We start from the raw sequence: 15,684 nt of genomic DNA on the forward strand, positions 1-15,684 counted from the left end.
TGTTCACCAGAGCGCCCCAAGGGATGACGAGGTCAAACGGTCACAAACTCCTGCAAGACCGTTTCAGGCTGGACATAAGGAAGAATTTCTTTACTGTCCGAGCCCCCAAGGTCTGGAACAGTCTGCCAGCGGAGGTGGTTCAAGCACCTACATTGAACACCTTCAAGAGTAAATTGGATGCTTATCTTGCTGGGATCCTATGACCCCAGCTGACTTCCTGCCCTTTGGGCAGGGGGCTGGACTCGATGATCTCCCAAGGTCCCTTCCAGCCCTAATGTCTATGAAATTTATGAAATTCTATCTGGCCCGCAGGGCCCCTAAAAATTTTAGAAAGTTAATATTTATCTGCCCCTGGCTGCCTGTCATGAGGCCTTTGATGCCTTGCCAAAACTCAGTAAGCTGCGCTCTGCCCGAAATACTTGCCTTCCCTGATCTACATGTATATTGCTATGCACTAAATAACACTGCTGTAGGATAGTACTTGTATTTACCAGTACTAACCTGCCTACAAACTCACTGGGGAGATCAACAGCAAATAGGTAGAGCCATTTTCTCCCCAGCACCACCTGGGTAATAAGCTGATGGAAAATAGGTTTAGGTTAGAGATCAGAAGGCAATGTTTTACAGTTAAGGTGGCCAACATCTGGAACCAACTTCCCAGGGACCTTGCCCCTACCTTGGGCAAATTCAAGAGGAGTTTGGATGATCACCTGTCTGGGGTCTTGTGAACCCAGCATTCCTGCCTGTGGAGGGGGTCAAGCTAGATGATCTGTTCAGATCCCTCCTGACCCTACCTACTATGAAACCTACAGTGGAGTTAATTAGTTTACTGCAGCCTAATAGGGCCACACATGTAGATCCTGAGACTTTACTGTGGAGCTAATTAGGCAACCCCACAATTAATGTCTTGTGTAGATGCACCCTGTGGCTCTCATCTCGGGCACCTAACATCTCCTATGCCTTGTTCAGGCAACCTGGGCCCTCACTTAGATGCTGTGACTTCTAAAAGGTGGAGTGGCACCTAGCAGTTGCAGGCTGTAACTCTTAGCACTGCAACAGTTAAATCACCTGATGAAATCCTGTCTTACTTTATCCCAACTGCATAATTGGTCCAATAAAATATTTCATCTTAAGCAATCCTTGCCTCTTGCATAATTTCTGAACTATCATGGCTACAACATCACTCTTAAATCACCTGTGTAAGACTGAGCCAAAATGACTTGCTTAAGGTCAAAGAAATGGTCAGCTGGCAATATCACTCCCCTCTTCTAGCCACCAGCTCACACAGCCTCTTGATAATCAATTGGTTCCTTGTAGGCATGTGCACTTAAAGCAGCTCAAATAGAAGCAGTACAAATTTGAGCCAGGGGGTTTTGCCTTTCAGCACATGTGCCCAGACATGCACTTTGTTGTGGTGCAAGTTGTGCCACTTGGGGCAAAAACACCCTGCCTGGCTCTTCTAAGACCTACAGCCAGAGGGAGCTAGAGCTTGGGGTCAGCACCTGTGCTGGTACCAGCAGGGTAAAAAGGTGCCCTGTCCTGGCTGATCAATACAAAATGCTGCCCTGGCAAGTTGCTCAGGGCTACATGCCCTCAGGAGCTCCTGGGGGCTGGGAGCACCTTCCTGTCCCAGGCTGCTACTGGTTGCTGCAAGCTTGGTCTCAGGAGCTTCTAGGGAGAAGATGGCCAAGCCCTTTCCTGCCTCTAGCTACTGCTAGCTGCTGGCTTCATTTCAGAGCTTTTGGGAGTAAGTTAGCTGCACCCCTTCTTGCCTTGGGCTGCTGCTCCCCCCCCCCCCACAGGGGATCCTCTGCTATATGTTGCCTCCCCCCCCCATGGGGAGGTGCAATGCAGTGGGCCCCCTACCCCAGGTTCTGCACCCCTGTTTCCAGGCTGCTGCCCAGCCTGCCACCAAGCTGTGGTCAGAGGACAGCCTGGGGGGGAGCCTGCACTGTCTGTGGGCCTCTCCCCCACCATTGCTGCCAGAGCCTAAAGGTGCCTTGCCTGCCCCAGCTGCCTTGGCAGGCCAACCTCCACTCTCACCAGAACACCCTGAGTGGCTAAACTCGATGGCTCCTACCATCACTGCTGCTGTTGCTGCTGTCTATTCTGTTGCTGCCCCCTCTCAGGGAGAGGGAGATTCCCTGTTGCACCACTCAACACCACACCTGCACCAGACTACTTCCTTTATTGACTGATTTCGCCTGCCCTCCCTCACAGCTGCCTCACTGCATCCAATCCTGCTTTGTTTCCCTGCCTGCTGCCGAGTGACTAGCTGGAGGCCTGAGGGGCTCCTAAACTGTTTTCCAACAAACAAAGCCCCTCCACTGCTCCAGCCATTTTTACACCTGCCTCAGCAGCCTTCCCTGTGTTTTGTCTTGTGTAGTAAGTCCCCCTGCCCTGGTGTTTGTTGTGTGGCTGAGTAAGGCAGCTAAAGTCTCCCCAGCCCTTGTGTGTATGTGTTCACCCTCCCTCACATTCCCCAAGCATAACCCTCCTAGCTTTTTTCCTGTGGGGATGTAGCTCAGTGAGCTTCATCCCCCTTTCCTTCTCCCATATCTCTTCCACAACCCCAGCCTGCCCCAATTAGATTCACCAACCCCACTGTACTTCTTTAGGGTTTCTTTTTTGGTATCTCCTCCCTGATGTGAAGCAATGGCAGGTCAGGAACCTTCTGGGGGGAAGACTCCTCCACAGAACTTCTTGCAGCCCCCACTATGAGGACAGACCCCAGCCAAGCTCCCAAGGGGATGCATGCCACTGCAGCCCCCGCCCTGGAGGCAGAGTCCAAATGACCTCCTCCAGGGGTAGAGAAGCCTGAGTTCTCTGCTGCAGGGGAAGGTGAGACTCCAGCAGGGCCAGGGAGTCTCCCCTGGCCAGGCCTCTCCTGGAAGAGTTCCTAATCCCCCTTTCCCACCATCAGGGCCAGGGGCAAGGGCAGTGGGAAGGGCTCCACAGATGGGGGTGGGAAGGGCAAGGCCCTACCCCCAAGCCTAGACCACCAGCACCTGAAGGGACCAGGTGCATCACACCAACTGGTGTACCAACTCCACCTGTCCCTGACCCTAGTCCCGGTCCCACCAATGCAGGCCCCCAGTAGGAGAACTGCAGCTATGAACAGGCAGCTGCAGAGTGACCCACAGCTGTGGGGCTTGGACCCTCCAACACTGGCCCTTCCAGGTTGAGCAGTGTGGCCCTTTCCAGCACTCACCTGTAGGCATAGGGTGAAGTGTCAGCTGCCCAGATGGAAGACCCTGCATTTTGAGACTTGGATGCAGGCCCTGGCTCAGGTAGTTGGGGCCCCTAGGATTGTGGTGGCCTCCTGCTTTCATGGCAAGGGGGTCTTTTTTCTTGCCTTGGAGGCCGCCACACAAAAGGCAGTGGAGAAGGGAATCATGGTGGAGGGTGAATATGTCCCCCTCAAAGAGTTGGGGACCAGAGTGTTACTCAGCTCTGTCCCACCTTATACCCCCAATTAGGCTCTGCTCCCCCATCTCCAAACCCTGGGGAGAGTTATCTCCCTGGTGGTGGCCCTCTTGCTGGGGTGCCAAGACCCTGGCCTCTGCCACATGTGCTCATTCCTCTGTCAGGTCATGATCCAGCTGGTGGTGGAATCACAGCTGGAGGCTGAAAGCAGCATCATAATTACTTTTGAGGGGGCCCTAGCAAGGATTTTCTATATTCTGGGGGACCTGCGGTACATCTGGTGCTGTGCCCCAGGGCGCTTGCATCATGAGTGCTCCATGGGTCAGGTGGGGAGGGCATCCACAGGTCCCACTGGCAAAAGGGGTGCCCCTCCCCACTCAGGCCCCTCTGATACCCCAGCCACAGCTAGAAGACCCCTCCCGTGAGCTTGGGGGACCCCACCCCACAACCAAGGATGGCAGAGTCCCAGGGAGGGGGGCTGTGGCTGGGGGAGGAGAGGGAGACCCCCCCTGCTCCTAGCTGTCCCCCCACTTTAACTGCCCCACCACCTGAACCCTAACCAAAGGAAGTGGGGAGTTCCCCTTGTTGTACCAGAGGACCATGCTGACCCAGCAGTCCATGCTGATGGACATAATCCTTCCCAACCAGATGTACACGGTGCCTGGACATTCCATCTTCAACAACCTTTACCTGTTTCAGGATCTTCTGGAGCTAGCATGCCAGGAGGGCCTGTCTTTTGCCCTCCTATCCCTGGACCAGGAGAATACATTTGACAGGGGAGATCATGGGTACCTCGCGGCATGCTGTGGAATTTTGGCTTCAGGCCCCACTTCATGAAGGCTCTCCAGGTGCTGTATGCCTCTTCAGAGTGTTTGGGCAAGCTCAAATGGACCTTGATGGAGCCTATCCCATTCAGGAGAGGGGTGTGTCAAAGCTGCCTGCTGTCAGACCAGCTGTATGCCTTGGCCCTGGAGCCCTTCCTCATTCTCCTGCAGAAGCAGGCAGCGGGGTTGATGCTCCGGGAGCTGGCGGTGTGGCTAGTCCTGTTAGTATATGCTGATGACATCCTCCTCATGGTCCAGGACTCAGGCGACCTGGCACAGGTGGAGGCCTGCCAGTCATTGGACTTGGTGGCCTCCTCTGCCTGGGTCATATGGGTCAAGAGCTTTGGCCTGGTGGTGGGTGATGGGAGGTAGGTGGGCTCACTCCCACCTGTGTTCCATGGGTTCTGTTGGTGCGTGGGCTTGCTGTTTTACTTGGGGGTCTACCTCTTCCCGCATAGACCCTTCCCTGCCAGAGAACTGGCACCAGCTGGAGGCAAGGATGTTGAAGTGGCTCTGGGCATGGGCAGGGCTCCTGAGATGTCTCTCCCTGCATGGGGGAGTGCTGGTGCTGAACCAGCTGGTCCTGTCCATGCTGTGGCAACACTTATACACCCTGTCTGTGCCTCCTGAGATCCTAGCAGGACTCCAGAGAGGGGCACTGACATTCTTCTGGCCAGGTCAGCACTGGGTCATTGCAGAGGTCCTGACGCTTTCCTTGTGGGAGTCGGCCAGGGCCTCATTTGTCCGCATAGCCAGGTCCTGGTGTTCTGCCTTCAGGCCCTGCAGTGACTGCTATATGGTGTCAGTAGCCATGCAGCATGGGGCCACTTGGGACACGCTTTCCTCTGCCACTTCTGGGGGCTCCAATAAGACTGGCAGCTTCTCAGCCTGTGGGACTTCTCCCTGCAGGACCTGCAAGGGCTGCCAGATTTCTACCAGGACCTCCTCTGGACCTGAAGGCTGGTCTCTACCCCTAGGTCCCCTGCAACAGTCACCCAGGGTGCCAACCTGCTTATTAGGCCTCCTGGAGATGATGATGGAAGAAGTGCTCCAGTTGTGACAGATCCTGACTAGTGTCACCATATTGGAGACCTCCTGGACTACTATAGCGGGGAGTGGGTGGACCCCACTGCACTGGCCTGGTGCATGGTTCTATCCATGACATGTGCAACTTGTCATCTGGTCCAGGAGGTGAAATCTGCCCTACCTCCCAACACCCTTGCCTCTGACCAGGCTCTGTGCTGTGGCGGTCCCCACCCCCTTGTGTCCTCCAGCCCACCAGAGTTTGTTGTGGGCCCAGTGCCTCACGTGGCCTCATGGTGCTCCCTGCTCCACCACTGAACTGGCTGGAGGACACCAGACTGATCCACTTTTCCATTGTCCATTGTCACCACCTGTACAAGCTTGTGTACCACGCTGCCCATCATGCTGCCCTCACATCCTGCCCAGACACCAAGTGGTGGGACCTGTTCAGTGAAGGCATGGCTGGGGCACCCCATTGGCTAAGTCTGTACTCTACCCTCATCCCACGAGCCACAGGGGACCTCAGCTGGTAGCTTTTCCATGGAGCTGTTGCCATGGGTGTGTATGTGGTGAGCTTCATGGAAACCCCAGTCTCCAGCCCCTTCTGTGGGCAGAGGGAGACCCTGGTGCACATGACCTTGACTGCACCAGGCTGCAGCCTCTTCACCTCCACCTCCAAAACCTCCTCTTGAGGTTCTGGTTGAATTTCACCCCCATCCTTTTGTTTCTGGTCACCCCATCTGCGGCCCCACCAAGTCCTGGAATCTCCTGGTCAACCTCCTTCTGGCGCTGTCCAAGTAGGCCCTATACTTGACCAGGAAAGAGGCTCTGGCCAGGAAGGTTGCTGGAGACTGTGGGGCTGCTTTCCTCTCACTTGTCTGATAAGTTTCCAGGCAGGGCACCAGTGGGTGGTTTTCACCATCTCCTTGGATGCCTTTGAAGACTGGTGGGTGCAGTCCAGGAGGTTCTGCTCAGTGTCCCCTTCAGGCACACTTATTTTCATGTTTTGACCCTTTGACCCACATGACACTCCTATCCTGCTTTGATAGTTAGTTGTCCCAAGAATTTAGTTGTTCCATTTGTCCATTAGCCCCCGTAAAAAGGGGTTACTAGTTAGCCAGATGGGCATTGCCCATAGTAATCGGATGGACAAATAGACAGGAGCTTCTGGGGCAGGGCAATTGATACCTGGGGACACTAGCCTTTGTGCCAGCTGGACTGCTGACGCAGCGCTGGGAGTTCCCTGCAGCCTCTACCCACTGCAGCAGTCTGGCAGTGAGGTCTACAGCTTGACTGTGACCTGCTGTGCACCTGCCAGACCTGGATGGGGCTGCACAGCCAGTACAGCCAGCTGCCAGTGGGCTGTGGCTGCAGAGTTGACCTTTGTATGGCATTACTGCCATGTGTCCCCCTGCCTGGCCATCTGGGCAGCTATTGCCTGGAAGATGTTCCCAGTGTGGTGGCCTGCTTTGCATGTCCAAGCATGTCCTCCTGGCCTCAGTTGATTCCCACATGGCCCCCGCAGGGGCTACTTCCCCTTGTAGGACCTTCATGCCCACCCCTGCTAGCTCTCCCAGCCCCCCCAGTGGCTGCCTCATCTGGCCCCAGCTTTCCAGCATGTTAAAAAAATAAAAATAATAAAAATAATAAATAAAAAAGGTCCCATATTCATAGGCAGTAGCAGTGGCTCTGGGGGCTCTGGGACTATATGGCAGAGCTCTCCCCACCCCTGATGGCCCCCTCAGCCATCCAGGACTCAAAAAAAAAATGCCCTGCACTCACTGTCAATAGCATCTGTCAGCAGGATCACTGGGGCCCTCTTGCAGAGCCCCCCTTCCCCCCTCCCTAGCACAGGGCAGCAGGGACCAGCCCTGGCCACCTGGCACCCACAGTGCCACTGCCCCATCATGTGGGTACAAGCTGGGTTAGCAGGGCACCATGTGACTCTGCACACTGTCAGGCAGCTGGGGCCTGGCACCACTCAGCCCAAATGGCCCTAGCTGCCTGACAGCATGCAGAGCTGCACGGCACTCTGTCAACCTGGTTTGCACTCTCACAAGGGGTAGTGGCAGTGCGGGTGCATGGGCAGGCAGCACGCTTCAGCACCAGGGCAAGGGCCAACCATGAAGTCACTCCGGCTGGCTACCAGAGCATCTCTGGAGGACCCGAGCCTCCGGTTGCTTCAGGGCATGGTCCTAGACACTGCGCTGTCCTGCTTTTTTCCCACAAATCTGTAGCACAGGGAACATTTTTTTGTTCCCACATATGCCTCTTCCAGTGTCTCAAAGGGCTTTGAGATGGTGCAAGAGGCACATGAGCTCTCATCTGGGCGTGCCCCATGGGGAAATGATGTACAGTTTGGGAGGGTGACAGCTGTGAATATTCACTTCATCTTACTCCTTCTCATCATCACTGAGGATCATTATAATTCTCTTTATGAAAACAACTTCTTTCAGCCTCAGAGGTAACCTGTTTTCCTTCTGCAGCCATATATGTGTTCCTTGATAATAAAGGTAAAAAAATAAAAATGACAATGAAAAAGGGCAAGAGAGAGAGATGTAATCATTAGATACATACATTTTTCTTTCAACAGCCTAGATTTAGAAGGGGGAATGTAAACATAAAGGATTGAGGATATAGGCCTGTTTTAGTGTGAGTAAAACATTGACCAAGTGGTGTTTAAAAAAAGTACATGCAGCAATTGAATTATGTCCTCCCATGGTATTAAGTTACATTATGATGTTCCAGTGAAACAAATGCTTTGGAATGGTTTTTAATTATTTAGCTTTAACTAAGAAAGAAATCTTCAATGATATTTTATATAAAGGAAAAAAAAATTGAACAATAGTGATTCAAAGCTACAGCACTCTAAGGATTTTCTTTTTAATTCCCTAACACTAGAAAGAATTGTAAAGCATTGATAAAAGATCACTAGGGATAATGATGGTAGTCTTATGAATATTTAGGCAAACTGCTGAGAATACTCTTGATCTATAAAATATTGTCTTCTTGTATATCTTCTCACGTGTCAGGGTATAAAGCATATATTTGTGAAGACCCTACATGCCTGGCCTGTCTACTCACTGAAATCAGAATTAACCATGGGTTTAAGAGGACTTAAAGTCTATTGTGTCAGTGAAGGATCAAACTATGACCTCTTTGTAATAAAAGTGTTTGACTCGTTGATCAAAGTGCTCCTAAAAAAGAACAAATTTCATTTCCAGAAAAGCAGGGAACAACTTATCTTTAGAAAAGAAGATAATATCTTTTGATCAATACTAGGGAGATACTGGTGATACTAAAATTTAAAAAAACACTGTATTTAAACTGTTACAGTTTCCTTGTGAAAATGTATATGATTCACTGTTACTGTCATAAAATACTACCATAATATATATGAATCTGGAAAAAAATTCCAAAAGATATTGTGAAACACTGACTGCAAACAATTTATCTCATGATAAGCCATTTTATCCTCGGACAGAGTCTAAATGTTCAGATGTTCATGCCTATTGTCATGGCATAAATCCTAAAAATGTTTCCTGGGTAAGAGGTAGTAACTGTTTATCCTAGGGTATTGCAAAACATGTCCATACAATTATCCTATGATTGCATCTTTACATCATAATAGAAAAGCAGCACTGCATTCACTACTCACAAAACCCGATTATCAGGGTGATGTGTGTACATGCCAGTCTCAGGATATTTTTGTTCCAGAGCAGACTCAGGCACAATTTACCCTAGGACAGATGCAGCGTCTGTTCCTAGCCATTCTGAAACTAACATTTTGTAAAATTGAAAGTTTCTTATATCAGTTTTTTCCCCTACCCTATGGAAATTTTTGGTAAAGCAAATACAATTTTTAAAAAATTTTGATTTTGACAAAAGCTACATTCCTTTAAAACAATGTTTTGATGAAAAAATTCTGACCATCTGGTTTTCCTGAACACTGGACTTCAGTGGACATGGAAGGTATCCAACATACCCCTCTTGCCTGCACAGTGTTCAACACATCACAGAACTGGTCCCTTAGTAGCAAATTCTGGTCCCATTTAAATGAATTGATGCTGAAGGTATGTCTGCTGAGATGTGATTATATACTGAAAAGTAGCAGGAGTTATTAGCAAAGGCATTCCCCTTCAAGTCTAAGGGGAACCCCTTCAGGTTTATGGTCTGAATACCCTGAAACAAGTAATAAAATATGGCCCTCCTGTGGGAAATAGGACTTTCCAGTGCATATAATGGATAATCTAGTAGTTTTATTCTTAGGTGATCTATAATTCTTAAGAGTCCAATTGCAGAACGCTTTATGCTAATCCTATTACTTCTCTCCCCTGTGGACTGTTAATCTGAAAGATAGAAAAATCAAACTAAATAAGCCATCATTCCTTGCCTATAGGCATCTTCAGGGTAGCTGACTCTCTAGCATTTGAAAACCAAAGGAAAGAATTTAAAAATGAATTACTCAAGGACAGGGTTACAACGGTAGTTCTAGAATGATTTGAACAGGTAGAGGGATTTTTGAACAATAGCAATAACCAATAGCTGCCTTACATTCCTAGACAATGGAAAAAGTCTTAAAGTTAATTCGAAAGGAAGAAGGAGAGATAAGGATATTATGGAAATAAGCACTAACATCAAATAGATTACATTTTTCTCTGCTACATTAAAAGACCCCCCCCCACACACATACACACAGCCATTATGTCAGTCAGATGGCAAGTGTTTAATTCCAAACAAGTTTCATGACTGGTCCAATATTAAGCACAATTAGAAAGCACTTGTGCCAAAAGCTTAAAGTTCAGGGCACTCGTATTCTGATTTCTAAACAATCCTAGTTATTAGTAACCTGTTTTTCAGAAGCCCTGTTCTTTATTTAGATCTGGATTTTCATCAGTGCTTTAATTGAAAATTAGGCTATAAAAATCTAAGTGAATTATGAGCTATGAAGAATTCTTGCATCTATTTCATTAATCTAACAGCACTTCTAACAGTCTATGGCTCACTAATGCTCACTCATGCATCTAGTAGGAAAATGTTACATATTATCTGCAGAGAAAGAGAGAGAAGGAAAGGTATGGGATTTTTTTCTCAAAATATTTTGCTAAAATTTTCCAGTTTTGAATTAAATGAAGGTCATGAATATTTTATTTTTGATAAAAGATAATTTTTATTTTAAAAAAAAAGTTTTAGCATGAAACACTGCATTCAACCATATCTAAGTAATTAGCCTGGTATGTGAAAAGAGGGAAATCTGAATAGTTTATATGTATACTTGGTTTATTTTGTGTTTTAACCAAACTAGATTGAATGAAAGGTGTGTTCATTCTGAAAAGATGGTGTAGTTAGATTGACTTGAGATACAAGATATTTGTATAATAAAGCTTTTATCTGTATTATACAGATATATTGGTAAAATATAGCTTACTAGATACTGATTTGGGTTTTCAGACAGGGAATACTTGCATATCTGGGATTTGATCCAGAGAAATGTATCTTCAAGTGAGTTTAAAATAAATGATACAGAACTTGTACTGTAGTGGCGATGTTTTACTTGTGATGTTCCAGGAAAACTGTCAGAGGCAAGGAATTGTATAGGTCATATCTTTTACTGGACCAACTGTATAGTTAGGGGGCATATAGACAAGTTTTTGGATACCACTGTATCCTTCCTCAGGTCTGTCTAGGGCATATGCTGAAAAGGAACATCTGCCAAAGACAGCTCTGCACCCTGCAGGGATGGCAGGGATGAGGAGAACTGTTCTAATCACCCTCACCACTTCTGGTAGTGCCACTGTTAGAGTGCCAGCTCTTGCCATGACTTTTGCAGTGGTCACAGGAATTCCCTCACTCTAACCCTTATCTCCTTCTATCCAGCCTTGCCTGCTTTGCCCAGGAGGGGAGGGAGGTAGGGTTAGGATGAGGGCATTTCTGAAGATGCTGCTTGAAGAGCTCTCCTCAGGACTGTTCAAGTGATGCTGGGAATTGCCCTTCCCTCACCCACTAGAAAGCTCCTGGGCAGTGCTGAGACTGTTCAAGAAGCAGAGGGAAAGTGCTGCCTTTGTTTGAAGAGGCCCAGCTCTGCCCAGGATATGGTGGCAATATGTCCCAGATTGACCAGGACAGTCCTGGATTTCAGAGCTTGGTTCTGGTTGGCCAGCAAAAATGAAAATGGGTGTGTTGGGCATGGGGCATACAGGTCCTAGCAAATAGCCCTAAAATAGGAAGCCCTAGGATACAGCCCATTAACACTAATTAAGTCAAGTTGCCCATTAACACTAATTGTTACTTCACAGGTGATAGTTAACACTTATGAAGTAAAGAACAATGTGTCATTAATGGCCATTGACTCCCTGCGGACTGCAGAGGGGAGGGGAGAGAAGTGTCTGGGATTTCACATTGTCCCATACGGTCATCCTGTTCCAGGACTGTTCAAGCAGCCTTGGCAGCAGGGTCCCAACAGGGCTAACTGGCAACTTGGCGCTGTGTGGGTGATCAGAGAGCCAACTACTCTCCTTTCCTCCCTCTCCCTTGAAGGGGAGTACAGCGGAAGACTGTGGGATAAGAAGGGAGACCTAGAGAGCCCTGTAGCATTATTTGTTACTGCACAGGGGTTATGTATAGCACTCCAACATATAGCATTGCTGGCAAATTACTCTCTTATAGTGCTAATATTTTGTAGCAATTTCTCTGTCTTTGAAGTGGTGCAAATAGCTCAAGTGCCTGTGCACTTGCTCGTTGTGGCTCTCCATGGACATATTGAGTGTTTAAAAGTATAATAGCTGTTCATGGTTTAATTCGTCATTACAAAGAGTTTGGAATGGGCCGATCTAGGGGTTTGAAACAAGGCATGCAGTGGGAGTGATGCATCATCACATATAACATAACACATATTTTACCCAGTTAAAGAGAAACTAGCAGCTTGACTAATTTGTGAGGGGGCCTAGTTCTATATTATTCAGTTTAAGATCAAAGCAAAAGGTAATAAAAGTAGTGGAATGTGCACTAATTTACTAGAGTGTGTGTGTGTGTGTGTGTATATATATATATTAAAACACAGCACATTAGGCAAAAAATAATAAAAAAATATTGTGTCATTAGCCCTGTAGTCATTATAGTTAAATGGAAATCTCTTATTCTGATTCATAAAACAAAATCTCGCCTTCTGGAGCATCCTGACAGTGCCTCCAATACCTCAATGTCAGTCATTTCCACACCCGAGGTAAGGTTTTTAGCTAGAGCTAAAAACAGTCTGCAGGGCTGTGAAATAGAAGATGAACATTACCAGGAATAGCTAACAAACAGCAAAATGGATAATTTGAATAGTGGAACATCAAGGCCATTAAAAAGAAGAGAGGGTTGTTAACACTTACGGAGTGAAGAAAGATTAGCAGGAGTCAGGAAGATGATAGATAATAAACCATGAAGTAGCTGACTCCCTTAGGGATGCCTGAATAGAAATGCTGCTGTTCCTCCAAGCCAATTGGTTTTAAACTCTGGGTGAAGGAAGACCACTGCACCCTGCCCACCCCCAACCCCCAGGTCTGCTACTGGTAAATGTAATAACTGACTTTTTCATTACAACAATCATTTTATCATAATTTTATTACTGTTGTGTTACACAAATTAGTCTTAAGAGCATCATATTGTGTTCTGCTATTACAAAAGCCCCTGTGACTCTTACCATGCTAAAGATTAAGCATATGTCCAAGTACTTTGCTGAAGCAGGCCCTGATTTTCAAAGAAGCAATAGTGCTTCAATGGGAATGACCCTGCCATGCAGCTTACAATAGAGATTTCATAGCTTTTGTAAAAGAAGGGATGTCTATTCCAGAGTATATGGGAGCTCAATCCCTGCTTGGTTTGGGTATTTTTAGTCGCACTGCTTGCATAGTTTCTGCAAAAGAAATCCCAGAAATGGCATTGTTTAAAAAAAAATTCTCCCCTAAACTAGCTGTTATCTTTTCTCTTGGATTTCCCAGAATCTAATTCTACCCGAGTCATCACAGGCAATACAGTCATCGTTTCATAGTTTCCTAGTTGGTAGGGTCAGAAGGGACCTGAGCAGATCATCAAGTCCAACCCCCTGCCATGGCAGGAAAGAGTACTGGGGTCAAACGACCCCAGCAAGGTGTTCATCTAGCCTCTTCTTAAAAACCCCCAGGGTAGGGGCCAGCACCATTTTGCTTGGAAGCTGGTTCCAGATCCTAGCCGCCCTGACAGTGAAGTAGTGCCTCTTGATGTCCAGTCTTAATCTACTCCCTGCCAGCTTGTGACCATTATTTCTAGTCACTCCTGGTAGTGCTCGGGGGAACAGGGACTCCCCCAATGCCTGCTGGTCCCCTCTGACTAGTTTGTAACAGGCCACTAGATCCCCCCTCAGCCTTCTCTTGTGGAGGCTGAACAGGTTAAGGTCCCGTAGCCTCTCCTCATAGGGCCTGCCCTGCTGCCCCCTGATCATGTGAGTGGCCCTCCATGCTGTGCACATCCCTCCTGAAGTGCAGTGCCCAGAACTGGATGCAGTACTCCAGCTGTGGCCTTACCAGTGTTACATAGAGAGGGAGTATCACCTCCTTGGACCTGCTCGAGATGCATCTGTGGATGCATGACAGGATATGGTTGGCCTTCCTGACTGTATCCCCACACTGCTGGCCCATGTTCATTTTGGCATCAATGATGATTCAGTCCTTGGTGACTAACTTGTATTTCACTTCTTTGTGTATTACTAATCCAAGGATAACTGGGAAGATGCATACAAAGTCTGCTGAACAAAAATCTAGATGATGAAGCTGGAACTGGAATAGACAGCAGTAGCTGAAGATATGGATGGTAGGTATAGAGAGTTTGTGACTGCTAAGTATTGACAAAGCTGGGGACATGATGGAATGATGTATCTGTCATGGTTCAGGAGATATGCAAGAGTCAAGGCTTTTTTCTTTTCGGTTGATACCTTTTATTTGGCCCACTGTATAGTTGGGAGGGATAATTGATAGGATAGACAATATTTAAGGAGGCATATCGGCTGATACCAATCCGATATCTGATACAGCTGCCATCAGGTGGTAAGTCCAGTATGGTGGAAGGGGATGGGGGAGGAAAAGGGTGTGTGGGGGGGGAAATCAATGCCCCCAGCAGTGAGGGAGGGGGCAGAGGCAGGTGCTGCCCAGCTGGGGTGGAGAGGTGGGCTGTGGGACGGAGGTGTGGCTTGTGGAGTGGGGGCAGCTCCCACCACTGTTTGCACTCCAGGAGCGTGGGGACAGGGGCCCCCAGATCTGTGTGGCTACAGCTGCAGTGTGGAGCCGAAGCCAGCACTGCACAGGGCTTTTATTGCTGGGGGCTGGGCTTGGAATGGGCTCCAGTGGCACTGGGAGGAGGCTACAGCCACCCCAAATTTTGCTGCAGCTCTGCTCCCAGCTTCGTGCTGTCACCAGGGTAGTCCCTGCATTTCCTTGTGCTTGGGTGGAGGAGGGGTATTCAGCAGCAGCTGCACTGGGAAATGGCTGGTGGTACAGGGCTGGGTGTGGAACTGCAGTGAAATTTGGGGTGGCTGCAGCTTCCCCCCAGCATGGCCAGAACCTGCTCTGAGCCTAGCCCCCAGTGAGAAAAGCCCCGGGCAGCGCCAGCTCCAGCTTGATCCTGCAGCTGCCACCCACCCCGTGCCACGCAGATCTAGGGGGCACCCGCCCCCCCGCCCTCCTGTGTTAAGGTGCAGCAGGGTGAAAGCTGCAGGCCTGCTAGACCCTGCTGAGGCCATGAAACCTGCAAGTTTTCCAGGAGATAGGTGCAGGGGGGTTCTGGGGCCCTGCACCCCTAGCTGCTGACAGGCAAAACTCGTGACATGGGTGCTTGTGCATTTGTTTGTGGGTCATTTGCTGTTTGCTTGAGATTTAGAAAATTTCACCCCTGAGCACTCTGTTGGTCTCAATTTCCCATTTCCAAAATAGGTCTCACAGAACATACTGTGCTTCAGGAGAGGTATTGTTAGGATAAATACATCAACGATGGTGTTATGGTATTAGATAGCTGAAGTTTCTTTTTCTAAAGTTCTGTCTTCGCTGTCAATCATAAGTTGAGTGCAAACAAAATCATATTAAAATTTCTATTAACTTGCGTGGACCTGTTTTGTTAAAAGACTTACAATTAGGTAAATCAATTTGTCTCTCTCTAATTTTCATATTCCTATCTTTGCGAGAATAAAACAGCTCCTGCAAGGTCGAGAGTGGAATAATAGAATAAAGTAAAGTATCACAGGGGAGACTCCTGAGAAATGGGCCACATTCAGTTACTTTAACACAGCTCAGACAGTTCCTTTCCAGAAGATGTTAATTTCCTCAAGTTATGACCAGTGGAAGTCCCAAAGATTTAAGATTTTTTAAAGTTTTTTTTCAATTATTATTATTTCCAGTTTCAT

At 48.1% G+C, this 15,684-nt stretch overlaps 1 protein-coding gene across 1 annotated transcript in view; it reads left to right on the forward strand.

Annotated features, from left to right (window-relative positions):
- ST8SIA1 (ST8 alpha-N-acetyl-neuraminide alpha-2,8-sialyltransferase 1) overlaps positions 1 to 14,098 on the forward strand; it is a 325,545-nt gene extending 311,447 nt beyond the window's left edge. The window contains exon 6 of the mRNA XM_090043631.1: positions 14,009 to 14,098. Within this exon, the coding sequence (XP_089899757.1) occupies positions 14,009 to 14,057 (49 nt within the window). The 3' untranslated portion in view covers positions 14,058 to 14,098. The remainder of the gene's footprint in view (positions 1 to 14,008) is intronic.
- The last annotated feature ends 1,586 nt before the right edge of the window (positions 14,099 to 15,684 follow it).

This window comes from Crocodylus siamensis, chromosome 4 (genome assembly GCF_052110815.1).
Source record: "Crocodylus siamensis isolate JL-2025a chromosome 4, ASM5211081v1, whole genome shotgun sequence".
Lineage (NCBI taxonomy): Eukaryota > Metazoa > Chordata > Crocodylia > Crocodylidae > Crocodylus > Crocodylus siamensis.